The 15,649-nt window shown below is 32.5% G+C and overlaps 1 protein-coding gene across 2 annotated transcripts; it reads right to left on the bottom strand.

The window, feature by feature from the left end:
- Positions 1-707: 707 nt before the first annotated feature.
- On the bottom strand, positions 708-14,868 carry LOC120338250 (proline dehydrogenase 1, mitochondrial-like). Of its 2 annotated transcripts, none has more exons than XM_039406208.2 (14): positions 14,130-14,868; positions 13,400-13,559; positions 12,373-12,480; positions 11,474-11,714; positions 9,077-9,203; positions 8,364-8,445; positions 7,972-8,076; positions 7,364-7,528; positions 6,832-6,926; positions 5,818-5,962; positions 5,151-5,314; positions 4,494-4,604; positions 4,128-4,216; positions 708-3,638 (listed from the first exon to the last, which is right to left on the bottom strand). In XM_039406208.2, the coding sequence occupies exons 1-14, from the start codon at positions 14,372-14,374 to the stop codon at positions 3,448-3,450; spliced, it is 2,028 nt and encodes a 675-aa protein (XP_039262142.2). In that variant the 5' UTR covers positions 14,375-14,868; the 3' UTR covers positions 708-3,447. The 2 variants fall into 2 exon arrangements, with proteins under 2 accessions (XP_039262142.2, XP_039262144.2); XM_039406210.2 differs by having other exon boundaries at positions 11,579-11,714; positions 14,130-14,861.
- Between the last annotated feature and the right edge of the window lie 781 nt (positions 14,869-15,649).

Genomic DNA, 15,649 nt, shown 5'->3' with positions numbered 1-15,649 from the left:
CTGAGTTTAATATTTCTCAGCTCGGAGTCGATTGCAAACGTTCCGCGATTCCATAGCCTTCATGACAGTGAACAATTGCCAACAAATGGAAGGTAGTCAGTTATCATACCATTTGACACTAACTGTATATGAATACTATATTTTATTTTTTCAAGCATAATCACTTCTCTCGTATAATATATGTTTCAAGGTTGCGTTTGCCAATATAGCACAATGTTTAACGTTTAAACTTCATTGGAAGTTTTGGCAATTATGCTGAATTTACGCTCTGTGATATTTTTTACCCCAGGTGAAGACCAATCTAAACGCCACAATTAGGAATGTAAGTTCCGAATCGAATGTTCCGATCCGAATACTATATTTCCTTATCTGGTTGTTTTTGGTATAACCTCATATTATCCTGAACTTTGGAACAACTGCAGGATAAATTGTGATCGACACCTTCAAGTAGTCGCACAAAATTAGGTGAAACTGTGGCCCATATAAAAAAAATAACAACCACATGAGTGTTAAGACTTGTATGATGTTTCTGCCTCATGCAACCGTCTCGTGCTATTGGTATTAATATTTTTTGCATATAGAATCGAGCCTTTATTTCTCAAATTGCTCCGAAAAGATTCAAATCGCTTCAATTCGAAATTCTAAAACTTACATCCCTTGCCACAATTCCCATAACTGGCAACAGTACTAAACAGCAAAAAAAGGACTACGTGAATTTTCCGTTTATTTTTCTTACATATATACAATTATGTACAAACACTGTTAAAAATAAAACATTTTTTCTACTTTACAAAAATAATTATTCTTACATATATTTCAAATTAGATTAAGCCTTAGATAAAATATGTACGGTCCATCTGTGGCTCGTTCTGAATAAAACAAAAACTTGTTATAAAATATTGTTGAAGTTAATTATAACAAAACGTTTTTTTTTGTGGATAAATATCACATAAACATTACAAAACTTACTGTGAAAGCATACATACAAACTATCAAATCCTATTTAAAAAAACAGCTTTTGAGATCAAATAATAAACTGAGAAAAACAGCACACAGTAGCAAAATTATAACATAAAGTCATAAGTTATTTCTCAGATAAGTGGCAGGCAGGAGGCTAATGTAAAAAAAAAATCGCAGTGGGTATATAGTAAAAATATTTTGACTTATTATTTGATTTAATCTTATCAATTTTTAAAGCTGTTATATACACTTGGTGCTGCAAGCGTTTGAAAAGAAGGAAATAATGTCTTAGCCAAGGCAAAGTGCGACATCGTATCTGATTCGAAGCAGAAAATTCTAATTCTGTCAGAAAGGTTGAATTCAAGGTTAAAATTTAAATGTAAGTATATAAGCGATAAATTGACTAAGCGATCTCAACATACTAATAAGAAAATTTGGGGGCTCCCGAAGTATGCGAACCAAGATGGCGGACATCGGAATGTAACATGTGTACTAGGTTAGGCCATAATTTTAGGTATAAATACTACGGAAGGCTCTTGGCTAGTCTTCGAACGTATAATAGGACTAAAATAAGGAAAATTGGAAAAAAATTATCGCCCTAACCTGTTACCCATGTTACGTTCCGATGTCCGCCATCTTGGTTCGCATACTTCGGGAGCACCAAAATTTGCATATACCAAAGCTATTGTAATCAAAATTTTGTTTTCAAGGTGTTCAGAGAGAGAGTCGAGATGACCTTTAAACCAGGAGGTGGGAACCAGAGTAGTTGTTGAATGATCGTCGACTCATTTGCAGTTATGAACTAAGTAATATAATAACAGATGTAAGGACAAGTAGGGAGAATTGCAATTAACATTGCAAGTTGCGGTTAACGATGATTAATAGAATATTCGTATCGTTATTACTTTGTTCCATATTATCCATCGTAACTAAAAAAAATATTGTTTTTCGGAAGTTTTTCAGTGTAAAAGGTTATACCCATTCTTTTCAAATGCTCTAAAAATAAATAACAATAAGATGCAATCTTTTTCAAAAAACACGAAAATCATCTTTAATTAAAGTTTCGTATCACTGAAGGCAATGAAAATTTTCATTTCCAAATACCAACATTTGTCAACTTTTTTATAAAGCTAAATTATTTGCTCTATTTACTGGTGTTGACACATCTTTCATTTGACATATATGTTGATGTCGTCGAGTTAATATTTACCATCGGGAACAAACTAAAGAATTTGAGAATGACTAATATGCCAGTTTTGGACTAATTTGCCAGCCATATTGCTGTTTATGTCAAATTTAGGTGGATGGTAGCTCAATTTATTGATTAAACGCATAGAAAATATCTAAAAAGTACAGTATTTTCAAATATTTGATAATATCTAAATATTCTAAATACAAATAAAATTGAATATATCATAGTGTTTTGAAGAAATTGTGTTACATACTAAGTTATTGTGTATAGAGCTCATTAAAATGAACTTTTCGAGACTTAAAAACACATTTCGAATAAAAAAAATAAAAAAAGGGAGCATGAAAAAGTAAAATTGAAAATAAAGATATACACAGTTTAAGCAACCATACATATGAAAGTAAATATCTACAAGCCAGGTACAGGCTGCAGAATTGGAAATTTTCTTACATGTAAAAGCAAAAAGATGCTTATCTAAAAATTGCTTATCTACTTTTGAGAACGATTGTTTTACAAAGCCTTGCGTGGTGTGGCGATAGATGTGTTAAGCGCAAATAAAAAAACATTTTTATCCAAATAGAATTATTCTTTGTGTATTATTGCTATGAAAATATCAAGTTTTGCTTAATGGCTTTCAAAAATAGGAATACAAATTTTATTGTTAACTTTGTATTACACAAAACAGTGTAGTGTCAATGGTATTGCTTTATTGGAATGGAAGCTTGTCTCATCACAATCCCAGATATGTCAATATTTCAATTGAAGAATTGACGACACTCCGGAAGTATTCGTACCAAGATGGCGCACGACCTGAACATAGTATGTTTACCGGGTCAGGGTTGTTCAGGTTGTGCGTCATCTTGGTACGAATAGTTCGGGTGCACCGAATTGACAAGTAAATCTCACTCTTCTTGTTTAAAACATAACATAGTCACAAATGCCTATAAAATTCTTGTATCCGAGTCAATTTATTTCTACATATTTCTGATTTAACTAACGCGCAACAAAAACCCGATTATGTGATGTGTATTAGAAGTAAATATATCTCCAGTTACATAACATAAACAGAAATAAAACTATTACTAGTAATTTTAAATTGTTAACAAGGTGGCAAAAATTGTAATAAATTATCGATTAAAACATGTATTATTTTTCAAGTAAAAGTACTAAGTGCAAGTCCTAAAATTGCTTAAGATTGGCCATAGTCGAAAAGCTAATAATTAAAATCTAAAGCAAAACAAACACCGCTTAAAGTAAATAACTTTTTTTACTTTGAAATTTTTTTCTAAAAAAACGTGTTACGATTTTACGACTTTTGGTGTTGAAAAACCAAAAAGTCTGCGCATGATTTCTTGCCATAACATTTGACGTTCAAGTTGTGCCCCTCGAAGCATTCCCCGATTTTCCTGCGCTCTTCTGGATAAATATGGCATGACTTCACGTACCGGTCCAAAAGGTACATACTTGAATACACAGTGGCCTGCTTGACCTTAAAATAAATAATAGTTAAAAAAATATTTGATAATAACCATTCTATCTCATTCTTCATTCTATCTTAATGAGCAAATGTCTGATTTAAAATTTAGTGAAGAGTTTGATAAAAACAAAATTGGGTAGTTTATTATCTTGAAGAATGAAGATACAGCAAACAGCTAACCACATATTTTGAATTTGGTCGAAAGTGTAACATGCATTAAATCTTGTATGTCGAGGACTATACATTGGTCCTTGCAACATAGTCAAAATTAGCTAATGTGCTGCACATTGGTCTGAAAAATTTACTTTTAAATCTAAATATCATTATCCAGGTCTGGGATATAGCTCTAACTGCAAATAATCGGTAAGCTAAATAATAAAATACTAAACCTGTCATATCAACATGATTTTAGTGTCAAACAATGCCTTGTTTAGAGACATGTTTGCAGAGCCCGGATGCTTATTCATTATTAATATTAAATTATTTCATTGATGTACTTACCTAGTGGATATGTCACATGATCACACATCCCAAGTAATTGTCCAAAGAATACTTGTTTAGAAGCTGAAGAAATCCCGAGATCATGCATTCTGTATAAAATGTATGAAAAACATAGAACAGTAAGAAACCTTACTTCAAAAATGATCTATGTTTAATAATCAACTTATTAGCTCAGGGGTGCATATACTGTCTGACGCAAAATAATTTTGTCATAAGATGATAAAATGTACTAAAATTAATTCTGCAAGAAATGTATGACTGGCAATAATGAACATTCAAAACACATTATGATTGCCTTCCCTTACACCTGGGGTTGTTATTATAAATGCTAATTTATTTTAAAATCTAGTATAGAACTATACATACCTTTGTAAAGCATATTTGATACTATCTTCGTTGTGACTTGCAACCATCACATTTATATTGCCATGTGAATTAATGTTATCAAGAAGAAGATCCAATGATTTCAAGTAACCCCTGTAAAAATTTCAAATTAACATTTTGGTAGCATTCAACACAGGGTGGTAATTGAAAAAATTGTTAAATCCTGAAGAACGAGTAGATGATTATCGCAATATATCAAGTTTATGCATCTGCAACAAATAACTGGCTAATTAATCCCTTATGCAACATGGACTGGTAACCAGACAAGAGGCTGTGGTTTGGCATATCATTAAGCGGCCTTATCGCCTTTGTTCTCCCCCAGGATAAATATGTAAATCCTATCCTAATATCACGTATAAAATACAGAAAAGACCACTGACAGAATTCATGGATTCCTTACTAAATTATTTTTTTCAGTTGATTTTGCTATTATTGGCACGAAACCAAAATATAATTTAAATTTCATGAAGTCAATCTGGTACACCATTTGGTATAACAGATTTATTTGAATAATCGAAAATTGAAATGAAAAGCTCTAAGAAATACACATATTTTCAGACCTTTGTTGCAATGCTCTATACATGCAGCCTAAGTAATAGTAATCTCTACAACTTAGATTCAATGTCTGAGTAAAATCACCTGTTTGTTGCCTCATAGTCAGGTTGTATAGGATCTTCATATTTCAACATATTTGCTCTTTCCCTTTCTTGTTCCATGTAAGCACCTCGAACAAGTTTGCAACCGAAATGAAAACCTTCTCTCTGAGCCAGGGCCAAATCAACAGTAATATAGTTGAAAGCCGCCTAAAAATATTTTTTTCAAGTTTACCATGGCGACAATTGAAATGCCGAGAGGTACTGAAACCATGAAAATGATACAATGTATGAGACTATGAGAGGTAATATGGATTGGCATGAGATTCAATATTCGAAAATACAAACCAGAATAGTAAATAATACGGTTTGTTGGACATTCTTTGGGCACCATAGAACAATCCTGAGAAGTAAGAATTCAATTTTTGTTTAACGATATTTCTAATATGGCTTTTGCTCAGAAACAGGCTCTGCAACATTGCTGCTATAGCTTGGAGGAACCAAATCTTTCCGATTCGATACTGCCTACCCAATTCATCAAACGCTTGGTGAGAGGTAGGCATGTAATTCGAACCCAAGATTTTAACATTTGATGGAATCATAGTAAAATCTAACGCTATAACAATTAGGCCACTGTGGTCAAAATTCTCGTGCCATGTGGACATGAAGAACAGTCAGTATACACAATCTGAAATATCTTTTGCAAATATTACCTTGAGATAACACTGATATGTATTGAATATAACAGGTCTTGTTTTGTTAAATCTTCTCATCATTTCAACAGTGATTCTACTGATAGCAGGTTGGAAATAAGTTTGCTCTGCATCAACCATAAGACGAACTCCTTGACTTTCAGCTCTGTTAACAAAACATGGAAACACTTAACAATTTTGCATGCAGGGGTTGTTTGAATAAGGTTATTGTGATTGATAAAGTTTGAATTGGTATTTCGGCGCTCCAGAAGCGTGTGTACCAATATGGAGGTAACTAATTTTGTTCGCCTACTTTACATCAAGTTGTGTAGGGACTGAAACCTATGGGCAGGGGGTACATTCACTTGGTCAACACAGACAGTCCCTGAACTCGTAATAGAACTAAAATAAGGAAAATCGGAATAAAATTATGGCCTAACCCTAACCTGGTACACACACTACGGGAGTACCGGTATTTCTATAGAAAAAGTGAATATTTAATACTAGACGAAAGTTCAGTATAACAAAGGTTATATGGTCCCAATCGTTATTGAATGACCTTACCAGTGCAGAGAATATTGGGCTGGCAACCTTTTCAGAAATTTATTGATTTCTAGCCTTAAAAAGTGAGTCTTGCAATTTTATGACTTGGTAACATTCAAGAAACTGTGCTAAATGCAGGAGGACAAACAATGAATAAGGGAAATGAGAAGAAGAAGAGAGGAAAAATACAGAATTTAAAACAATAAATGCTAAAACCATGTTTCATAACAGAAACAAATTCTTACTAAATCGGAATTTTCCAACAAAGTTTAAAATTTTCAAAATTTCAACAAATGAAAGTGATATTTTGTGTAATTTATTAATTTTTTTAAAATTGAATTGCCGGGATAATTGTTTGAACTCAGATACAAAGATTCTATTGTAAAAGAGTCAGCAATGTCAAACTTTTGCTTCACAAAAATAAAATGCGTTTATTTTTAAGAATAAGGCATTATATAGCATGGGAGAGTGCATCTCATACAGCAAAATTACCTTCTAGCAAGAACATCCATTCTTCGTAACATTCTTCTCATTTGGGCATCTTCTTCATCAGTCATATCAGTGAGTAAAGATTCCATTTCTCCCGTCTGATAACACAAGAAATAAAAAAATCATGCTATTGCCAAACAAGGCCCAAAATACTTGAACATAATTTTATTAAGGTACACCACAGGTTTAAATCCAATGCACACCACTTCATCCATGGTATAATAAATTGAGTCAGTAATGTCAAACCGGAATAATTCCAGCGCTTCCAAAAATATTAGCTTTCTAGATATCAGTGGATGTTGCAATGATCTGTATTACAGTAAAATCAAAATATCCTAAAAAATTCATCCTATGAAAACCTGACTTAAATCATGCTCAAATTACAAAATAGAAACATTTGAAAGAAAACACCATCTTTATCATATCCAATACAGATATTGTACAAAAGCATTGGAATAAACATTTAATTTTTTAATAACTGCAGTCCTGCATACACAAAAAATGATTACTATCAATGATCTTATGCAAAACACACCTGAGGATTTGGAACAACAAATATTTCTGAAAACTTTTTATTGCTTGAGATAAGTTGATTCCAGTCGAGTAAATCAACAAATCCAGATTCATCAGTGTCCATCCACGTAAACCATTTTCTACTATCATCTCTACTCATTAGAATTCCAATACTTTTTGCCTTTTTCTGTAGAAATAAAAAACAAATATTGAGAAAAATTAAAAATTGAACCTTATCCGCTACACTAAAAACATCTACAGTTACATGCTATAGTGTATCACAGACTGAATAAGATTTCACATCTAGGGAACAAATCCCATGGCCTCACGTCATCCAGGGTGTGGTGAAATGAAATCAGTTGAACAATTGTGTCATATGCTATGCTCCACTTAGAAGAGGAAGTGGCCACAAATGGCTATATGGTAAAGACTAGACAAATTGTCCACAACTAGATTATAATCAACACAGGGCAATTAATAGCGCAATGAATAACATTTTGTAATGCTTTGGAAGATTGTGACAATTGTCAACTTATTACAACAAAATCCTAATGTTATAAACGCACTAGAATTAGATATTTAGACGAATAATTTATCAGAAAAAGGAAAAGAGAAAACATGAAATCATACCCTGAATCTGTGAATATCAAAACCTTTCTCCAGTACATCAACATTCTTCAGAGATAATTTATTGAATAGCTCATTAGCTCGCATCAATGCATCGGAAAACTGCAGCTAAAATATGAAATGAAAAATATAATTAACTAAATATAATAATGAGATATAGCACAGAAATGAAATTCATAGCAGTGTGTGAGATAATAAAATACTATGTGGCAATGTAGCAGTCTCGGAGAAGCTGGAGTCATTAATTTGACCCAAGTTGGACTCGAATTGCTATTTATTAACGATTGATTGAGTTATCTAAATTGGACTACTTGGTCATCGACTACTCGTCAGTGAGACTTAATTTAGTGATTAACTCAACTCAACTCTCGTGAGTGAACTAAAAAGTAGTTTACCAAAAATTGTGGTCTTCCCAGTGCTGTTAGCTTGATTGCAGCAAATCCACCTTCAGTGGTTGAACCTGCCGCATCGATACATCTGAAAATTGTGATGGTTAAAAGAAATTGAACCAATATAGAAGTGGATGAAATACTAGTTGGGCAGCGTCTTATATAAACATATTAGATATGTACAGTGTACAGATATTAGTGTGACATTCTATCAACGTCTTGTAGCTGACATGTAAATGAAATCAATATGACATCTCAAGAGTCCACATTTGGGGGACACATATCTAATTTCAAGATATATGTATTCATCTCTTTTCTAGAATTATTATGTGGGCATGACATGTCACAAACCTGGGTTAAAAATTTAATTCTGAATTAAAATTTCCAGAATATAGTAAACTTGGCAGTGTAAAACTTATTGAAGATTTCTTAGCAAATGACTCAATGAATGCATTGCATGATGCATGTTTTAAGATGAAGAACCTGGCCGAACAAAAACTCGTTGAATTGAACGAATTTCATCCAAAACTTTATTTATTAGACTGCTAGACCTATACCTAATTTCCCCATTCAGAAATCCAAATATAATTACAAAGCCAGTTTCTCTGCATGCTTGAATAAATTTCTATACAGATCTGTACTTGCGGAGAACTTAGGGCCCCCCTCCACTATAAAAACAAACATGAAATGGGGAAAACACAAAAAAATATATATCCCACTTCATAAACATTTTCATATTTTCATCACATTTGGCTTCATCAGTGTAGAAGTAGGTTCTTGCACTGACAACTTTATGTCGACGATCACCAAACTCTCTATGTGCTTTGAATTTATTGTAACCAGTACCTGTGAAGCATAAAGTACAAACTATTCAGTTCAAATATGGCAAAAAATTAAAATATTCAATCAATGCTGTATTACGAGAATACATGTAACAGCTCAGCTTAATACTGTTTAAATATTAGATCCATAGGATTAAAAAAGATCCAAAGATTAAATTGAATATCTGAATATATATTTAAAATTATATATGTTTCACAACGTATTCTAAGTGATTCAAGAGTCTTGCTGCACACAAACACAAATATTGACCCAAATTACTTTTACAAGAATGAAGAAATTATTTAACACTTGAACTTCTGTTTGTGTATAATTGTGCCCAACAGTTTCAGGAATCAAGAAATGGTGATATCTAATGCTTAATTTGTAGGGAAAAATATTATAAATTGAGAAATTGGTAAATCTATCCAAATGAAGTCATTATATTTTAATAAAGTAAATTGTGAGAAACTGCTTGTATGATAGTATAAATAAGTTTAAAAATGAGTAAAATGAAATAATAACAATGTATGATAGCCCACACATGAAAGTCAGAATGGAGATGAGTAAAACTGCATGAAAACAATAATGAATCATGTTTCTTTTTGCGAGTGCATTCAGTGAAAAAGTACAATTCATATAAAAGTATTACCTCTAGAAACATGCGATGCTATTAACAAATTGAATAAAATATTAAAATATTGGAAGGTATGATTGTGCGTGTTAAGATGATAGACCATGAAAAATTCAATGACAGAGCAAGTTTTTTTTTTGTCAAGAAATATTTCACAACTTTTCTCCAGACTGTCAGTGACTGATATCTTCATTAAGCTATAGTTTAGGATTAAAAGCATTCCAGCATTAAAAGCATTTGGCATATAGCAATTTTTTATCTGGGTTTTTACTCTGGGTGAGGTTGTGATCATGGGGCTGCAATTATTAAATTATATCCGGCAACAATCAACAACCTGCAGCAGTTGGGTCCAAAATGCCTAAAAATTCTGAATTTTATAATAAAGAAAATTGATGTAGAATCAATATTTTTTCAATTTGCAAAAGGGAAGGATGTGGCCAGGACCCAATATAGTTTTAAATTCTAATTCGGTAGACCTACACTACAATTGAAATAATTACTGTAATTATTACCTGCGATATCAGATATTGTATAAGCATATTACACACCATGAGAGTGCTGACTCATGGTCTTTCTATTTTTATAAGCAAAAACATGACGATGATATCACCCATAATAAACTACCATACTACACACTGTAATAGCCAAGTGATTCATACCATGCAGTAACCATGTTAAGTAGTTACCAGGTTGTTACTAAATACCTTACTTGATTCTGAAGATCGTTATGAATGAAAAATAAAATACTAGTTTGTTAGAACTTGAATATATATAATATTAAAAAAGGGAAATTTTAAAAATACAATAAAATAACAAGAAAAGATAGTTTTTGACAACTTTTTCATGCCATCACTCTGAAAAGGGTCCGTCTATACAAGAAGCAACTGATATAAAAAGGCTACTATTTTTGGAAAGACCAGAATCTTTCAAGTTTGATTATTTTCTAACCATTTTATGACACAGTCAGTGAGGTGTTGTGCATGGAGTTTTTAACCTGGGATCTTTGAAGTGAGATGACAGCGATAGTGTGAAGTCAAGCGCTCTTAATCACTAAGCCATCATGATCAATAGTCAAGTAATACCTTAAATGAATAAGTGGTACTATTTAGGATTGGGATTTACATATTTATCCCAACGGCTTTGTCATATGCTGAACCACGGCCTCCCATCCGGTTACCAGTCCATGTCGGTTATGGGAATAGTTAGCCAGTTATTTGTTTTCGGAAGCCGTAAACGACCAGCAGTTAGGTAAACCACCCTGCGGCGGCAAGAAGTCCAACAATCCTCTTGCACAAAATTATCCCCGCATGGGATTCGTGCCTGCAAACCCACACAGGGTAATCAGAGATGCAGAGACGAGCATCTTCCTAACGCTTAGCACTTTCAACACTGAGCTAACGATATGTAATTATAACAATAACATATTAGAAACTACCGGTAAACATAATTAAACATTTATTAATAATAATAAAATCGTTAATATTGTTGCACATATCAAAGATTATTACTTATAACTTAAGATTTAATAGAGACACATCAAATTCACACATCAAAACTTGCCACTAAAAATCGATCATATTCGACATGACAGAGAAAAATGGCAAAAAAAAGTAAACAGAATCATGCCATAAACGTATTTTCTGAGGGCATTCACATATTTTACCATGGATATGTTCACCAATATTATCAGATTTCCACCCTTCATTTGTAACTGAACCACCGCTAGTTTTAAATACTCTGAAAAAATAATTGAGCAAATGAATTCCACCTGTTTGTGAATTATCTACGTGTGAAACACAAGAACTCATTTCTAGATCTTTTGCTTCTTCTTCTGATAAATCTTCTTCGACAGCGTAATCGAGAATTGATCCAACACCATATGATTGCATTTTCTGGATGCATGGCTGAAAAAAAAATATTGAATAAATGGGATCACAAATATTTAATAAACTATTATTCTGAATGCATTCTCGAAATAATATATTCTAATATGAGATATTGAAGTTCTAAATTAAATTTGGCAATGCAGAATATATATTCTGTCCCCGCTTAGGTAGGCCTACATATAATAGTTAAAAATAGAATAAAGTGTATTTTCATTTTCCTATTTTTACAAGTTCATAGAATAAATAAAGTTTAAAACTGATTCGAAAATTCGAATCATTGTGGAAGTTCGTGTCAATTTAATATAAAAGCCTGCCAGTCTATTTCAGAACGCCTTTAATATATAATCTCTATATATATATATTTATATGAATTTTAAAATAATTTTCTTGTCTACTAACATTTACGCCACACCAAGCTAATAGTAATAGCTAAATCATAACTTAATATAGATTGTGGGTATATTTCGGCAATGTTTACAGGTAAATAGCTTATAGCTACAGGACACTAGTAGTTCATTTATTCCAATTACCACGTTAATGTGGGCAAAAAGTGAAAGATAGTTTGACAACCTAGTTTGTAAAATTATAATATACTATAGTCATTAACCATTAGCATTTATAGATATCAACTATAACTACATTATATTATTATTTTTTAAATTGTATTAACCTATACCTTGATTTCTTCCTCATTTTCACCGGCAACAAATTGTCCATAGAAGGTATTTTTCATAACATATTTGAACAAATTCTGTCCAAGAATCTTCTGACCGAGGTTTGCGAGCTAGAATAAATGTTACAAGATTTAATAGTGCATATAAAAATATAAATTTTCTTACCAACTCACTTTTCTTACAAACAACTTTTCACTTCAAAATATTAGATAAAAATTTTCAATCTCAACAACACATCACTAAATTGGATTGGAATTTTATACTTTCCGTTTAGTTCAGTTTCAACATGCACATTTTTTCAATTTTTATCTCATATCCGTATTTCCAAAAAATATAAATATTGAAAGCCAATTACAAACTAAGATTTAGTGAACAATTATGAGTCACAACAAACTATAAAAGGCAAAATTTAACACACTTAGCCTATTGAAGTGTTTTCACAGATACTTGATCCTAAAATAACAAACATATAAGTGTGATCATCCTAATCCAACTACTGCTCCCCATAAAGAGTTGATTTTGTAGCTTATCATTTGTTATGATAACATGACTGACTTAATGTTCAAATATTCAAAAATGTTTTCTTCCCTATGTGTCATGTTTTGTTTATGTACGATTAAATTAGGCAATGACCTAACTAAACTTAGACTGAACTATATTTTTTTGTGTAATGAGAATATAATATTTTTATTCTTAATTAAATAGTAAAAATTGGGGGAATGGGAAAAAAGGAAGAAGTTGCTAAGCTTGCCTTAACCGTACCGGTATCAATGCACGACCTTCATCTAATATTTTTGTGCCCAAAAGACTACTCGAAAATAAGCAGTACTTGTTACAGTAACAAAAACATAATGTTCGAATTGAGACAATTACAAATATTACCCATGTCTAGACGGAAAGTAAACAGAATTTAATCTATGCCATATTTAACTGTTTGAATAAATTTACTATAAGGTAAACTTTCGAAGAGCAAAATAGCAAAATTTTGATCTATACTGACAAAGTCACCAAAGTAGGAGCAATATCTACCTCCAAATTATAATCCACAAGTTTATCAACAGTGCAAAGTTTCAAGACAAAAGAAGCTCGAATCAATTCTTGCATAGATTTACTTCGATATGAATTTGCAGTATTTGTAAAATCAATGTTCCATTCTTCTTTTTCGTTTGATTTGAACTGTATAATTTCACTGTAGAATGTAAACGTAAAGTTAAATTCACAGAGTCATGTGCAAAAGTATGTTCCATCAGTCTGAAATCGATTCGAAGAATGGCTCAAGCTTCGATGTCTATTCCAACTGACAGGGTTATAACTGATCAATATATAGATATAGCAAAACTGAAATTCCAAAATTGTAATGAAATTTTAGTATAAGTTTTAGAGTTGCAGAATATGCACAAAACATTCAAACTAAGCCCTTTTTCCCCTTTTTTGTACTTAAGAGTTGACAAATCTAGATGCAAAATCGGATTTGAACCCAGAAACAAGCCATAAAACTGAATTACAATTTAATATTACTGAATTAAACAATTATTTGATTATTGAAAATTCCAAGTAATACAATTTTACAATATCCTACTGATACTGCAGAAAATAGGAATAGTAATGAATAAAGTTCATATCCTTTATCAGATATTAACATATTACTGTATTAGAGTATTAATAGGTTTAGAATAGAATGTCCTATATAAGTATGCTTGTCTCTATCATAACGACATAGAAACTGTAAAATCATAAAATTGTAAAAAGGCTTGCTTACTCTTTGGTTGTAAAGTTTTCCAAATGATCAACAGTTGCGGTTGGCACTTTTATTCCAGGCTGAACAGTAGATATTGGAGATTTCCTGTATGCTGTTTTCGTCACAATAGTCCTGGTAACAAGAATATTTCCGGAAGATGGTTTTACCTCACATAAAACAAAAATACGTTTGTCAGGTCGAGAAATGCGCTTTACAGCAGCTCTATAACATGCTGTCGCCGTCAACTGTCCCCCATTTTTCAACATAGCTTGACCAGTAAATAAAATTACAATATAATTAAAAACGAACGGTATCTAGAAAAAAGTAGAATAAAAATTGAAGCTAAAATCAGAAAAGCCCGACAAACAGTCCAACCCAAAACGGGATGTAAATTTGAAATGGCGTGCTGTGCTTCAGGCGAGTAAGCTACAAATGCAATTTGATTGGCTGAAAAGGGGGCGTTGTTACTACTCGAGTGGAACTCCCATAACAAACGTAAGTTTACCTAAACCACGTGCGTTCAAGCGATAGATAAACGCCACCACACAGTCACAACAGTCGCGTCGATGCGCTATAACAGTACGTAGGCCTATATATACATATGCCTATAAATACCCAACAGTGTTACCATTCTTTCGCACCACGAAAAAGTTTAATTCCTGTTAGGTTCTTTATGAAAATTGCCGGTGCTTATTAGACTCGAACCTCATACAGTATCTGCAAAGTGTATCAATTATGGCGTTCTATTTTTTTAAATGTAATCGAATTTCTCTCGTACAAAATTAATGCCTAATACTCCGCGACGAGGTAAGCATGTTAAGCTATAACTGGTACTAATCATTATTCAAAGCTATGGATTTCATAACCTTTTTTTCCGTAGACAGTGACCCAGAAACACTGCTCAGCTAAATTAATTCACTGAATCGAGTGCCGTCGAATACATTTTAACGACCACGGCATGTTGATCGACTTATTAAACTTGGGAATAAAGCAGACTAATTAACCTAAATATCAGACGGTCGCAGTTTTAAATCAAACAAGCAAAGCGTTTGTTCAATTCAGTGTGTTTATTTTGTGCACAAGGTGAAATCCAAAATCATAACGACACGAAAACACTTGAGTGAGGGTGGAAATACGTCATCAATTTCATCACCCGGCATGAAAATCTTGTACACAAAGCCCGTCCATAGTAATTCACACAGAAAATGAATCTGGTTACAGCCTTGTTTTTACGCAAATAATATGCGGAACTAGCATAAAGTAGTACTTAAAAGTATTGAAATTAACACTAAACACCATCCTGCACTGGCTACACAGGTAGCAGACGACCTCATTCTGTAGTGCGGAACTGTACGTGGCGGAATTGTTATATCTCAGACCCCGCCTTTTATCCTTCAGGCGTTTATAATATTTAGGCGACGGGTTCTCGTAAAAATTGTGTAGGAAGTAACACTCTGCTTAGTAGATTATTAATCCGAGAATACGCAAGTTGTAAATATAACTTTTTAAGTATCTACCTCCAACAGCGAACTTCTCTCGGA

This window comes from Styela clava, chromosome 10 (genome assembly GCF_964204865.1).
Source record: "Styela clava chromosome 10, kaStyClav1.hap1.2, whole genome shotgun sequence".
Classification (NCBI taxonomy): Eukaryota; Metazoa; Chordata; class Ascidiacea; order Stolidobranchia; family Styelidae; genus Styela; species Styela clava.
This window is presented reverse-complemented; position numbering and strand designations above follow the sequence as displayed.

Coding starts and splice junctions, on each gene's coding strand:
- LOC120338250 (XM_039406208.2), bottom strand. CDS start 14,374: ATGTTGAAAAATGGGGGACAGTTGACGGCGACAGCATGTTATAGAGCT. Junction 5,963..6,831: donor ATGGATGTTCTTGCTAGAAG/GTAATTTTGCTG, acceptor TTTTGTTAACAG/AGCTGAAAGTCAAGGAGTTC. Junction 3,639..4,127: donor TCATGTGACATATCCACTAG/GTAAGTACATCA, acceptor ATTTATTTTAAG/GTCAAGCAGGCCACTGTGTA.